General features: G+C 41.0%; 1 protein-coding gene across 2 annotated transcripts in view; it reads right to left on the bottom strand.

Moving 5' to 3' along the window:
- The window catches only part of IARS1 (isoleucyl-tRNA synthetase 1), a 217,765-nt gene that overhangs the window by 49,215 nt on the left and 155,557 nt on the right, over positions 1-12,993 (bottom strand). For both annotated transcript variants that reach the window (XM_075072949.1, XM_075072950.1), the window contains 5 exons: positions 9,433-9,524; positions 8,955-9,032; positions 8,276-8,397; positions 2,818-2,920; positions 2,528-2,611 (listed from right to left, as the gene is read on the bottom strand). In XM_075072949.1, coding sequence (XP_074929050.1) covers positions 2,528-2,611; positions 2,818-2,920; positions 8,276-8,397; positions 8,955-9,032; positions 9,433-9,524 — 479 coding nt within the window. The remainder of the gene's footprint in view (positions 1-2,527; positions 2,612-2,817; positions 2,921-8,275; positions 8,398-8,954; positions 9,033-9,432; positions 9,525-12,993) is intronic.

Genomic DNA, 12,993 nt, shown 5'->3' with positions numbered 1-12,993 from the left:
ATCGATCGTATAACCCACACCGGAGGTGCCAGGGGTTGAGGCAATGCAGACTCTGTCAGCGCGATCAGCTCCCTCGCCGTGGAAAAGGTCTCCGGCATGGAGGGAATAGTGAGCTCAACCACGGCGTACGCCGGGGAGCTTTCAGGCACCGGACTCGACGGCCCTTGCGGGACCAGAATCGACGGTGCCGAAGCTGGCGGCGCCACAGCAGGTGTTGTGCCAGGCGGTCCAACTTAGGCGGGTGCTCCAACTGTGGTGCAGGTGGCACAGAAGCAGCAGGAGTCTTATGTTTCTTAAACTGCAGGGAGAGGGTATGGTGCCGAGCAGACATCCATGCTGGCGACAGCTGGTGCCGCGGGGACTTAGCGGTACCAGTGCGATCCGGTGCCGAAGAAGCGCTTCTCCCTGATGCAGACTGTCCGGCGCTCGGTGTCGATGGCAGAGGACTAAGAGCTGCCTCCATCAGGAGCTGTTTGAGACGAAAGTCCTGCTCTTTCTTCGTCCTCGGCTTAAAGGCCTTACAGATACGGCACTTATCCAAGAGATGGGATTCCCTGAGGCACTTAAGACAGGAGTCGTGGGGATCTACCGTTGGCATCAGCTTGTGGCAGGCTAAGCACGGTTTGAAGCCCGGTGAACCGGGCATGGGCCCTGATACCGGTTGCAGGGAAGGGGCTAATCCCTAAACCCCTCTCAACTATAAACACTAACTATATAATAGAATGAATAAAACTAACTACAACTATAGAAATTATAACTATATACACAAGAATTAGTAAGAGAACTACAAGTAGCTAGGGAAGTGGAGATCAGCTAAGCTGCGCACCACTGTTCCAACGACCGACATGGGTGGTAAGAAGGAACTGAAAGGCAGTTGGGTCGGTAGGGGGTATATATCTGACGCCATGGCGACGCCACTCTAGGGGGTGACCCAGCCGACCCGAGTGTTGCTAGGGTAAAAATCTTCCAACGAGCGTGCATGCAGCGCGCGCACACCTAATTGGAATCGATATGAGCAAGCACTTGAAGAAGAACTACTACATTCAACGTTTATGTGCAGTTACAGTTCCCTATGGAAGATTTCATCATATGATCAATGAAGATCCTGTGCAATGTTTGTGCTTTAATTTGGATATTTATTTTATAACACTAATCAGATTTTCACATTGCACACATTTTCCTACAGACTTCACGTGACAATCCACCTAAATCATCAAGCTAAACAATTCAACTGCATATTGCTTAATTAATTTTAAATACCTGGCACTCTCCATGTCATCCTTTATACTCATGTTATCTACCTTGGTAAGAGTTCAAAGTATCCCTAAACCTCAATTCCAAAAAAAGTAGTTTATCTTTTAAAAACTCTGTAAAACAGCTCAAATAAAACTAGCCACTCCAGCTGAAAAACTGTCTTCCTTACCAAATGTTGCCTTCCTGCCTTCTACCCACACACTTGATTTTTCTACTGCAGGATATCTTTGAAGTGAAAGAATACACACTTAAAAATGAGCTGTTTGTAACAGCATTTAATTGAATTCAAGAGACAATGGATAACAGCTCCACAACCAGCATTTACAGATGAAAAGAAATGTTTGTTTCCCCACCCCAACTTCTTGAATTTGGTACAGAGATTAAAAGCTTCCAGGACATCTTGAAACTACTAATTTTTAGATGACTGGCTGAAAGCAGGATGCCTAGACAATTTGACAGTTAACTCAAATATGTCAAATACCAAAAAGGTTAATTTATTTTGAAAGGAAGGGTTTTTATCCTAGTAAAGTATTAAAGGAGGGCAGAGTGCATTTTCTCTAATGGACCCACATTAAAGAGAGAAAACTACAAAGGCATATCGCAGGGGATGCTCAAGATAATTATAAGAAATTATATAGACCATAAAATCTTACCTATTTGATATTTTATTTTCTACAGACCTTTGGAAAAAACAGGTTAAGCTTTGAGAACTTTTGGAACATACTCAGTTGTTTTCTGCTCTTACTTTTCACAGAACTTTCCATCTAACTAAGCTATGGATCTGCATACTTCCTTAACCCTTCAGCATATACTCTAGTCATTGTATTTTAATATCCTTGAATTATTTATTCATAAATAATGATTGCCCCTACAATTTCACCTCCAAGATTTGGCTACAATATACTTTGGCAATCCTGAGTGATTTAGCATGCCTCATTTTCATTCAAACTACATTTCTGCCCCACAATGATCATGAAAAAGTATATTTCTAAAGTTCTCTGAATGACTTCTATATTAACAAAGTCATGCTGTGTGGTCAGACACTTTCAGAGATTACGTGTTTCTCATAAACGTAGTCTGGAGATTTAGCGTCATAATCCACCCTTTGCACACAGCTCCTATTTATATGACTCACAAATTTGCATACTGACCAAATATGGAATGTGGCCCAGAAGAGCAGTATATGTAATTTAACTATGAAATAGAAGAGCTTCTTTGAAATTGACTTGCACAGTAAAACTCCATAAATCTCCTCTGTTGATTATGTTCTTACCTCAAGTATATACTTCTCCAAAGACCTGATGTTTTCCAGAGCCTCTGGGTCCTGATGGATAACCACTACTTCTTTCAGTGGATACTGCAACAAAAATCAACAGAGGTTCAGTCTGAGAGAAGAAATAAAGGGAACAGAAAATATTGTTTTGGTCATTTTAAATTAAATTTCTTTCTGTTTAATCTGCTTGCTAGCAGAGATTTAGTCACTTACTCCCCCCTTCTCCGAAAGTTACAGAGTTGCTGTGTGTTCATGGAATATTGATGTAAAAGATATTAAGAGCTTCTAACCTTTACTGGAATGGTTTTTCTGTCTCGGATTACCCGGCCAAGCTCAATAACAGATTGCATCCAGGAAACAGCATTTTCAATTTTTTTGTCAATCAGATTCTCCCTAGATTAGGAAGAAACAATTTAATGTTTTCATGTCTTTGGATTTATTTAAATGAACCTTTAACCCATCATCACATCTTCAAAAATTTCCCATAGCAGATTTGGTCATATCCATTTACTGGCAATGCTAAAAAGCAATTTTGTGTGAGAGTTTCTTTTTTTAAGAATTAGTCTTATTAGTTGTCATTAATAGCTTTCACATGACTGACTGATGTAAAATGAATAGTCTTGATAACTATTTCACAACTATCCAATGAAGAGCAGGATTTACATTTTTTATATAATGAAATATGCAACAATACATAACAAATGAAACAGTTACATTACTATTGAAATACCCACACATAGTGAACTGGTGGGATCTCCATAATTTTTTATCTTGAAAATGTGGTTTATAAAAGGATGACGGGCCACGTGCATTTTCCCAGAATTCAGACCTGTATTTTCCAGAAAGCTTATGTATTTCAAACCTTTTGCTTTTCTCTGTGGCTTGATAACAAGCTCCCCCAACACCTCTCTGTTTCCAGACAGCTTGATTTTCAAGTTAAGCATAGAGTCAAATGTAAAAGCAATCACCAGTTCTATAAGTGATGCCAGTTCTTATTCTTCGTTGACTGTTTGAATGTATCTGAATTTCAGGCAGCTCCTTCAAAACTACATACATTTTCAAGCGAAGCACAGAGTCATTACTATTTTGGTATTGATTTGTGTCAGAAAAGTTGTGAACAAAAGAAAAGAATACTATGGATGTGAAGTTGGTAATTATATCATTTTAAGTGGAAACATTCTTGGTGTAAAACAGAGTGGTCTGGAAGATTTACCAGAAGGGAGAAGAATCCATGGAGCACGATTTAAGACTTGTCATGCCCTAATCTGTGGTACCAAGAAGTTCTGGATTAAAGTTACTGGCTATTTCTAAGTTTCTGTGCTTCTTCAAACCAACTTCCAAGGGAAGGACTTAAAAAAAAAGTTTAAATCTGTACTTTATTGCAGTATAAAGTTTTCTTGTTTTCATTCATAAAATGTTCATAGTAAGAAATATTACTTTCCACTAAGACTTTAAAGTGTTATTGTGAAACTCCATTGTGAGAATATTTTTGATAGATTTGTGGTTTATTATAAAACTCAATGAAGTATTACAAAAACAAAGTTTCTGATTTTACCTGTTACTTTGGACAGAGAAGAATCTAGTTAGCATACAACATAAGTAAGGCCTTCATTTTCAGTTATTTCTTTGTTCGAAAATTTCCTGGGAATTTATCTATGTTTATTACAAAAAATTTAAAATTGGTGCAAAAAAATAATCGAGCAGTTTTCTGGGTAAATATTGGGAGAGGGGAGGACAGAAAAAAAAGCAACAAGTATAGAAAAGTAAGAGTACTAGAAGTAAAAGCGGTTTAATGGTGTGGTTTATTTCATGAACTGCACATTAACAGTACATACATATGTGCACATGCGTGTGTTTGTTCATTCCACTACTCTGCCTTACTTGAGCAGACAGCCTCATATTTACAATTAGACTAATTTATTAAAATCAACATATCTGCTTCATGTAAGTTCTTGATTTTCTTATTATCAGCAGTATTTTCATGTATTGCATGGTCCAAAATTCAGACAGGGAAAAAAAAAAAAAACAATAGAAAACCAAATAGTAGCTTTTATAAAACCCAGGATTTTTTCTTTAAAAAAAGTATCAGTAAAAACTGAAGACAAAGGGCCTGAAACATAAATCATTGCTAAAAAAATCCCAATATTTCAGGGTCAGAGTTTATAGATCTATTGTTTATTTGACTGTAATTGAAGTATAGATCTATTACAGCAACTCATGTTCAACTGTTTCTGTAAAAACTTATTGATTTCAAAGGTATATAAAAGTCTGCAACAAGCAATGTATCAGGAGACTGTGCAATTAAACCAAGAACAGGAAATAAGAGCTACAGCTGGAGCTCAGAATTCTGGGAGTCAAGGCAGGGCAAAAGGTTTTGGATTAACCTCTTGCATCTTGGTGGCCATCTTGAAGGTTGTCAGAATTTTCCTAAATCACTAATCAGAATAGCACTTAAAGGGAATGAAATCACATTTTTGTGGACTCCCAAGAACTCAGAGCTATTACCATTGATTGCATATATCAATATATTGCTTAAAGTGTCATAGAACCAATTCATTCTCTTACACACATGCAGTTTTAAAAGTTGGACACAAATTTATGTCTAACCCTGAAAATGACACAGTCAGTTTAATCTGAAAACCCTGATATTTGCCATATAGCTTTTTTTGTATAAACCTATCATACTGCTGTGGAAGTACACACCACCACAGTCTACAATTGCCACAAAAAAAGATGTCGTCTCTGCTGCTCTGTGTGCTACTGCCCTTGGAAAAGCTAGCTCATTACAGATTAACTATCAAAATCAAAGCTTAATTTAAACATAACACTAAGACAAAAAAGGCACCAACGAAGAAAAATGACTGCCTGATTTTTAGCCACTATAAAACCTCAAGTTTAATTTAGTTTTAAAAATCACACCTATCTTTGAGTTGATTAGTAGAAGTGAACAGGAGTGCACATGGGACCTAATAAGTTACATAAATTAAGTTGCCATGAATAACTGAATTTCTTTCTATTTGTTCATATACACTACCAGTTCAAGGGCATTCCTAATGACAACTTTTCTATGACACAGAATGTGAAATTGATAAGTACACTTCTAAAATACATAAACTCAGCAGCATTGCTAAATGAATCTCATTAGGTTTCTTGTAACAATGCTTTCCACAATTAGTGCATACTGTGTAACCATCAGAAGGAACACAACTAGTAGCTCTCTTGCTTGGTCAGAGACCAAGAGGCACAATATGCATAAAAAGAAAAGCCTAGATAAGATTTAAACTCTGGGTGGCCTAAGGTGACATCTGAGGTCTAAAATATGTTCCTGTGTCGTTCTTGCTGCGTTGTGAGGCTGACCTGCAGCACAACAGGAAAGAACTCTTATTCCTTCTCATTTCTGAGAAGTCCCCAGTACCAACCTTGGATCTGCAGGGACCAAGGACCCCATGGATCTGCAAATGACATGAGCTTACTTTAGAACAGGAGCCGCCATGGTTCTATGGGCTCACCTTCATGGTGCTAGAGGGAAGATAGTTAAATCTCTCCATAGCCTTCAAAAGCTGTTGACTCCTCATATATGGTCAGACTGATATAATGGGTGACCTGATGAGGCAGACTGATGTGACCAACTTGGATCCAAGAAAAATCTTTTGGGGACCCCTCAGTTACAGGACTCTGATCACACCAAAATCCAAGCAGATTCAGTGACAGGATCTTTATCTTTCTTACCAGGTATCCTCTTGTAAAGAGGAGCTTTCCTTGACTCCATCTGAAGAACACAGACCCTTAGCCAGTAGAAATCATTTTCACAGTTCCTTATGGAGCCCGTTCAACGCAACAACCTCTTTCAGTCTGAGATTTAACACCAGACTGGTACTGAGGAAGGCTTATGGCCAGACATATTCAGACATGAAAAGGCTCCAACACACAGTTTTATGATCCTTTGGGGGTCTTTTTGGAGAAGGCAGGCACTGCAGCCTCCAACTAAGCATCCATCTTGAAAGAGACACTTCATGCCTATGAGAAATGGGGAACAATATAGCTCTGTGACCAATCTTCTCTTGCCCCAGCAAGCTGTATACCCTACTGGTTCTCAGTATGCAGAGAAACCCAAGTCTGTAGCCAGCTTTTTTGCTGAAGGGGAGAGATAGGATCTAGAAAAAGAGTGCTAACTCTGCATCTTCCCTCCAAATACTGCCACAGCACCTCATCAATACTGTCCCAGCTAGTCCTGTCAGGGTAACACACCTCAGAAATGGCAAGTGTGTTAAAGACTAAATGGAAACACTCCCCTAAGGCAAAGTGGTATACAGGAGTAAACATAGGCGGCAGGCTATATACATTTGCAGTGCTCAGGCTCCAGGAATATTCAGGGCTGGGTGCCCTGCTCCAGCAATATTTGGAGCTGGGTCTCTCCCCCGGCCCTGCTGGGATCGGGCCGGCCCCAGGGTCTTCCCCCACACCTCCAGCGCGTCCTGCCTGGAGCAGGTCCCAGCCCCGCCTGCCACCCCTCCCCCGGCGTGTCCCCCCATGCGCCTTGTCTGCCTGACAGAAGCAGCGCGCACTGTCCCTCTGCCTGCTCGTAGGCAAGAGAGCATTCCAGCAGAACTGCTGTCTGAATTGCCCCGGTCAGTCCTCCCTCCGCTAGGCAAGGCAGGCTGCCCTTACCCTCACCAGCACTCACTCTGCCCTAGCCTCTCATGCCCCCAACTCTTCACCCAGCCAGAGCCCCAGCCTCCGCACTCTATCCTCAACCCAGCCAGAGCCTCTGCCCCCCGCCCCTAATCCTCAGCCAGCCAGGCCTCTGCCCCCGCACCCTATCTGCCCAAGCCTCGAGCAACCGCATCATGAACCCTATCCCCTGCACCCTATTCTTCCTCAAAGAGCTATCCCCCGCACCCTATCCTAGTCCAGCCAGAGGTCCCATGCCCTGACCCTATCTTCAGCGCCCTGAGCCCTCCCGCAGCATGAACTCCTCATCCTCAGCCCCAACCCTCATCTCCTCACACCCTAATCCTCTGCCCTAGCCCTGAGCCCCCTCCTGCATCATGAATCCTTCATCCTCAGCCGTCACCCCTACACTCCCTCCTATCCCCAAACTCCCTCCCAGATGGTGCACCCCATCCCCCTTCCCACACACCCCTTCCCACCCCCAAACTCCCTCCCAGAGCCTGCACCTCTCAACACTTCCTATGCCCCCACCCCTAGCCCAGAGCCTGCACCCAAACTCCATCCCAAAGCCTGCACCCCTCACCCCCTCCTGCACACCCATCCCCTGCACCCAGCACCCAAAATCCATCTCAAAGCCTGCACCCCTCCTGCACTCTAATCCCCAGCCCAGGATCTGTACCCCAGACCTCCCACCCAAACCCCCTCCCAGAGCCTTAGGCAGGTGGGGGCGGAGTTTAGGGGGCAGAGTTGGGGGGCAGGTTCTGGGCACCACCAAAATTTCTACAAACTTGCCACCCATGGGAGTAAAACAAACAGTTTCATAAACACTTCAATTACATATTTTGCCTGCCTAAGGAAAAACAGAAGTGATTAAAAAAAATAAGCACAGCCTCAAGATTATTTTCTGGTTGCAAAAGGGATCCTTTGTATCCAAAAATGTGTTCCTTGCATGCTTGTAAATGCCCAAGACTGGTATTTTTGCTTTGTTTAAACATGTGAATACGATATGAAGATTTCTCTCTGTAACTACAGGAAAGAGAACCCTGTCCACAGTCACCAATAGAGATTGTTTCTTACCTCACTTGAGGAAGCATGAGATAGTGAATGCTATCACTGTTCTTCTCCTGAACTGAGGCTGGATCAATAAGGGTCTTCAGATTCTGGTACATCATTTCAGTGATAAAGGGAGTATAAGGTGCCTGCAATATTTTCTATTATTATTATTCATGAATGCATTCTCTTACTGAATTGTATCCTCTATATTTTCAACCAGTTACCTTCATCATTATCAATACACAAGTTTTTTTGCGTGTTCCTTTTTTCCTATTAATCAGGAATCCTTATGGTACAGGATTATACAGTCCAACAGACAGCTTTGCAAAAATGAAATATTTACTTTGCGTTTTAACACTACAAAGTATAACACGAATTCAAAGAATAGGCCATGATGAACAAATTAAATTGATGCCAGCTGTTCACCTTCCATTTGCATTTAACCCATTATTATTCAAATCTCCTTACAATCTCAGTTGATGTCTGCCTTTTATAATACAATTCTTAGTGCAAGTAAACATGCAGAGAAAATGCAATACTATATAATATAACGATAAAATGCAGTAGCAGTTTTCCCCATTTTCAGACTCTGGTCTGTTACTTCTAGGGGCAACTGTAACAATGAGAAGCATGCATCCAGGCTTTCAGGGGAATCTAGTTTGATACTTTAAATAATAATTACAGTTGAGCATAACACCCTTACCATGAGTCTGCACATTGCATACAGAACACTGAACAAGGTTTCCAAGGCCATAATGCAGTCCTCATTCCCATTTTCACCCTATTCAAAGTATCCATGGAGAAAGGAAAAGGATTAGAAAAACATCTACACTTTTAAAATCATGAACTACATTCTCACACTGTAATACATGATTTTACTCCTTTACCCAATAAATGCTAGCTTCCCAAGATCCACAATTACAGTTCAATCCTACCCAACAAAACAAAAATTATGGGCTACTGTGTATTTTTACTTGCCCTATGAAGAAACAAGGGGCAAAAACATAAACGGAGTAAAAAGGGAAAAATTATATTTATTTGCACTTTCAGCTATTCAGCTGAAGCTACACAGTTTTATATAACACAAAGATTCTATAGGGATTTTATTAGCTTAATTAATCTATTTAAACTACATTGGGCTCTACCTACAGTAAAAAGTTAGCAACAGAAATAGCACCCACCTTTAATCTTCTGCGATTCATTCTAACGTACCAGTTGGTCAGTACATCAACAAACTTAACTAGTCGAGGGACTACAGTGTATAGTCTGTAGGCTAGGAGAAAAATAATTTCTTACTGTACAAAACACTTGCCTTCTGCATCAAATTCCTCTCAAAGAATCACACAGTAATATAAAGCCTTGATAATTTAACACGACTTTACAGAAGCAAATACCTTCATAAGATTAAAAATAGATTAGACACACACTAGTATTAATAGAATCTGCCCTTAAACTATATCATAAAATTAAAATTACAAACAATTAATTCTCATGCAACAGGACATAAGCATGTCACCAGCTGAAGGTCAGAAATAAATTGTCACCCATAGTCTAGTACTGCACAGAGGTGCATTATGGTCATTTTATGCCTTAATCTGAAGAATATTGAAAGAGGATAATGGACAAGATGGACCATTGATCTATTATGGTTTGGCAATTCCTAAGTTTGAACATACTGCTAAAAGAAACTGCTGAGTACTTAAATTCATCAAAAATTGTGGGAGAAACATGAATGGAAATGTAATTACCCATTCAGGAACCATTTTAACTTGTATTGCAACGTTTTTTTAATTTTATTTTTTTCCCCCGGAGAGTTTCTTGTACAGTTCTTCTAAATAATAGAAAAGACTAAAGGCTGTAAAGTCATTCATGCAAATAGATTTTATCTCATGAATAATATTAACAAAATAAAAAGCTAGGCACAGCCATTTTCTTACGTTCTGTGCATTTGAATTAATGCATGAAGAACTGCTAACACAAATAAGAGGTTCACACAAACATCCAAGTCCAACCAGAGGGAAACATGACTTGAATTGCTCAAACGTTTTTAGTACACAAAAAATTGTTTTCTAGAAAGATTAGATAAACTAGTCCTTATAAACAAAAGTTACTAACTTGCAGACAGCTTGGTTAAAAATAAGGAGCTGCTATGAATAGCATAGTCTTTTGCTTCCAGGATTTATTTTATTAATTAAACAGCTACTGAATTATACACCTTTCCTTTGAGAGTTCCTCAGCACACATTTTACAACTGCATTTCAGAAGCTAGTAATATCTTTCAAAGATAGAGCACTAGATATTTCAACCTAAAAAGGAAGCTTTCTGGAGTCATGTGTCAAGTAAAACAAAAAATATTTATGGGGTTTTATGTTCTGATAGAGATCCCACTACTAACTCTGCTTGAAAAGTAACTATGATGCACAACAAGAAAAGCTTGCCAATGTATTTTACACTGAGATATTTGTTTTGAAACTGCATTTCATTCACTTTTAATAGCCTAGAATCTACAGTTATAACCTGTACCTTGATATTACACTTTGAGCTGACAGAAGGGGAAAAAAAACCAAAACACTAAATCAGTGGTTCCCAAACTGTGGGACATACTCCCCTAGGGGCTGCAGAGAAACATTTGGAGGTGGGTGCATGGCAGAGCCCGGGCCAGTCCCCAGAGGGGATGGAGAGGGAGCGCCACCCAGCCCTGCTCCGACCCCAGCTCCACTCTGCCCCGTGCTCTGCCCCGAGCCCAGCTCCAGCCCCACTCCATCCCACCCCTAGCCCAGCTCAACCCTCATTCCCTCTCCACCCCAATACCAGCTCTGCCTCTAACCCAGCTCCTTCCTCATCCCCAGTTCTGTCCCCAGCTCTAACTTCAGCCCAACGCCTCTGCTGAGGAAGCCTTGGCTGTGCAGTAATGGAGGTGAGATGTGACAGATTCCATAAATGCAGGAGAGGGCTGGGGGTGGAGAAGTTTGGACACCACTGCACTAAGCCATTCACTCAAGTTTAACCAGCATGAGAAACAACAATTTGTAATTTATCCTCTTGTATATTGCACACAGGCACTATTCAAGCACCAAATGCACTATGGTAGAAGTTACTGTTTCTAGATAGGGAATTTCACTTCACTAAACCCATGAAGAATTATTTACTACATTTCCAACTTCCAGTTCAATTTTTCTTTCAACCTTAAATGGCTTTATCAACTGTCACAGTCTAGATATTTAATATTTCATTCAATGAAGTACTAAGTGCTCAGATGAAAAAGAATATGAAAATCTGAGCCAAGATTGTCACCTTTAAAACCTTATGACTTAATAGGATAAATAAATGACGCTAAGGTCTATCTGCTAATATTTTATTTTGGTGGCTACAATTCAGTGTTAATAAATGGAAGCCAGCTCTAGCAAAGGGGTCCTGTTTAAACTTCCCCCACAGAACTAACAACTTCGGGTTTGGTTGGTTGGTTGTTTTTGTTTTGTTTTTCAAATAGTGGCCATTCATGTCCATTTTTCAAGTTCTGCACCTCTAATGAGCAGAGATAGAAGGGGGGAAAAAATCTATGCTTAAAGAAAGTTTAGATTGTGACAAAACTGAAACCAATTCTCTTTCCCCTGTTTGTGCTGCTGTATTTCAAAGTAAGGTCGTGCTAACCACTTATTTTCTATAATACTGTACCTACTTATACCAGATTGGAAAAGTTTTCAGCAATTCTCTGGGTGGTTTTGTAGGAGCAACAGAGAACCCAATGGAATATTCCTTTCTATAATATAGTGACTGGGTATTAGGAGCTGAGCTATGGAAGCAGCATTTGAAATTGTGCTCTTTGATGGGTAAATTCTTTTTATTATTTGCTTTGTAGCTTATTTAAGACATCAGACACAAGCATCAATGCTTGTCCGTGACATTTACGTTGCTGTTGTGACTTGCCAGGTGTGATGGGGCAAGGCCAGATGGCTACAGTAAAGTACTGAGAAACAGGTATGTTAGCCCCAGGCTAAACAAATCCCTAGTACCCTGGTAACCAAATGGCAGTTGCTCCAGGTTAATCAAGGCACCTGGAGCCAATTAAGATCTTTCTAGAAGGCAGTAGAGATAGCTACTTTAATTAGAACACCTGCAGCCAATCAAGGCAGGCTAATCAGGGCACCTGGGTTTAAAAAGGAGCTCACTCCAGTCAGGCAGAGAGGAGCCAGAGGAGAAGGAGCGTGTGTGAGGAGCTGGGAGCAAGAAGGCAAGGAGCTGAGAGTGAGAGAGTATACTGCTGGAGGATTGAGGAGGACAAGCATTGTCAGACACCAGGAGGAAGGTCCTGTGGTGAGGATAAAGAAGGTGTTTGGAGGAGGCCATGGGGAAGTAGCCCAGGGAGTTGTAGCTGTCCTGCAACTGTTACAGGAGGCACTATAGACAGCTGCGATCCACAGGGCCCTGGGCTGGAACCCGGAGTAGAGGGCGGGCCTGGGTTCCCCCCAAACCTCCCAACTCCTGATCAGACACAGGAGGAGCTGACTCAGACTGTGGGTTCCACAAGAAGGGAAGATCACTGAGGTGAACAAATCCGCCAATAAGCACAGGACCCACCAAGGTGGAGGAGGAACTTTGTCACACAGGCTATACCTCAGTACCAGCAAATTCACATTTTGGATTTTAAAACCAACTTATTTTAAGCCACTGACTCACTGCTTGCTTGCTAGCTACAGTAAATTAAAATAATGGAGCATGAACTACAGGGCAGTGGTACATCC

Source organism: Chelonoidis abingdonii, chromosome 16 (genome assembly GCF_003597395.2).
Source record: "Chelonoidis abingdonii isolate Lonesome George chromosome 16, CheloAbing_2.0, whole genome shotgun sequence".
In the NCBI taxonomy this organism is placed as follows: domain Eukaryota; kingdom Metazoa; phylum Chordata; order Testudines; family Testudinidae; genus Chelonoidis; species Chelonoidis abingdonii.
Note: the sequence above shows the minus strand (reverse complement) of the source record. Positions and strands in the feature narration are given on the sequence as shown.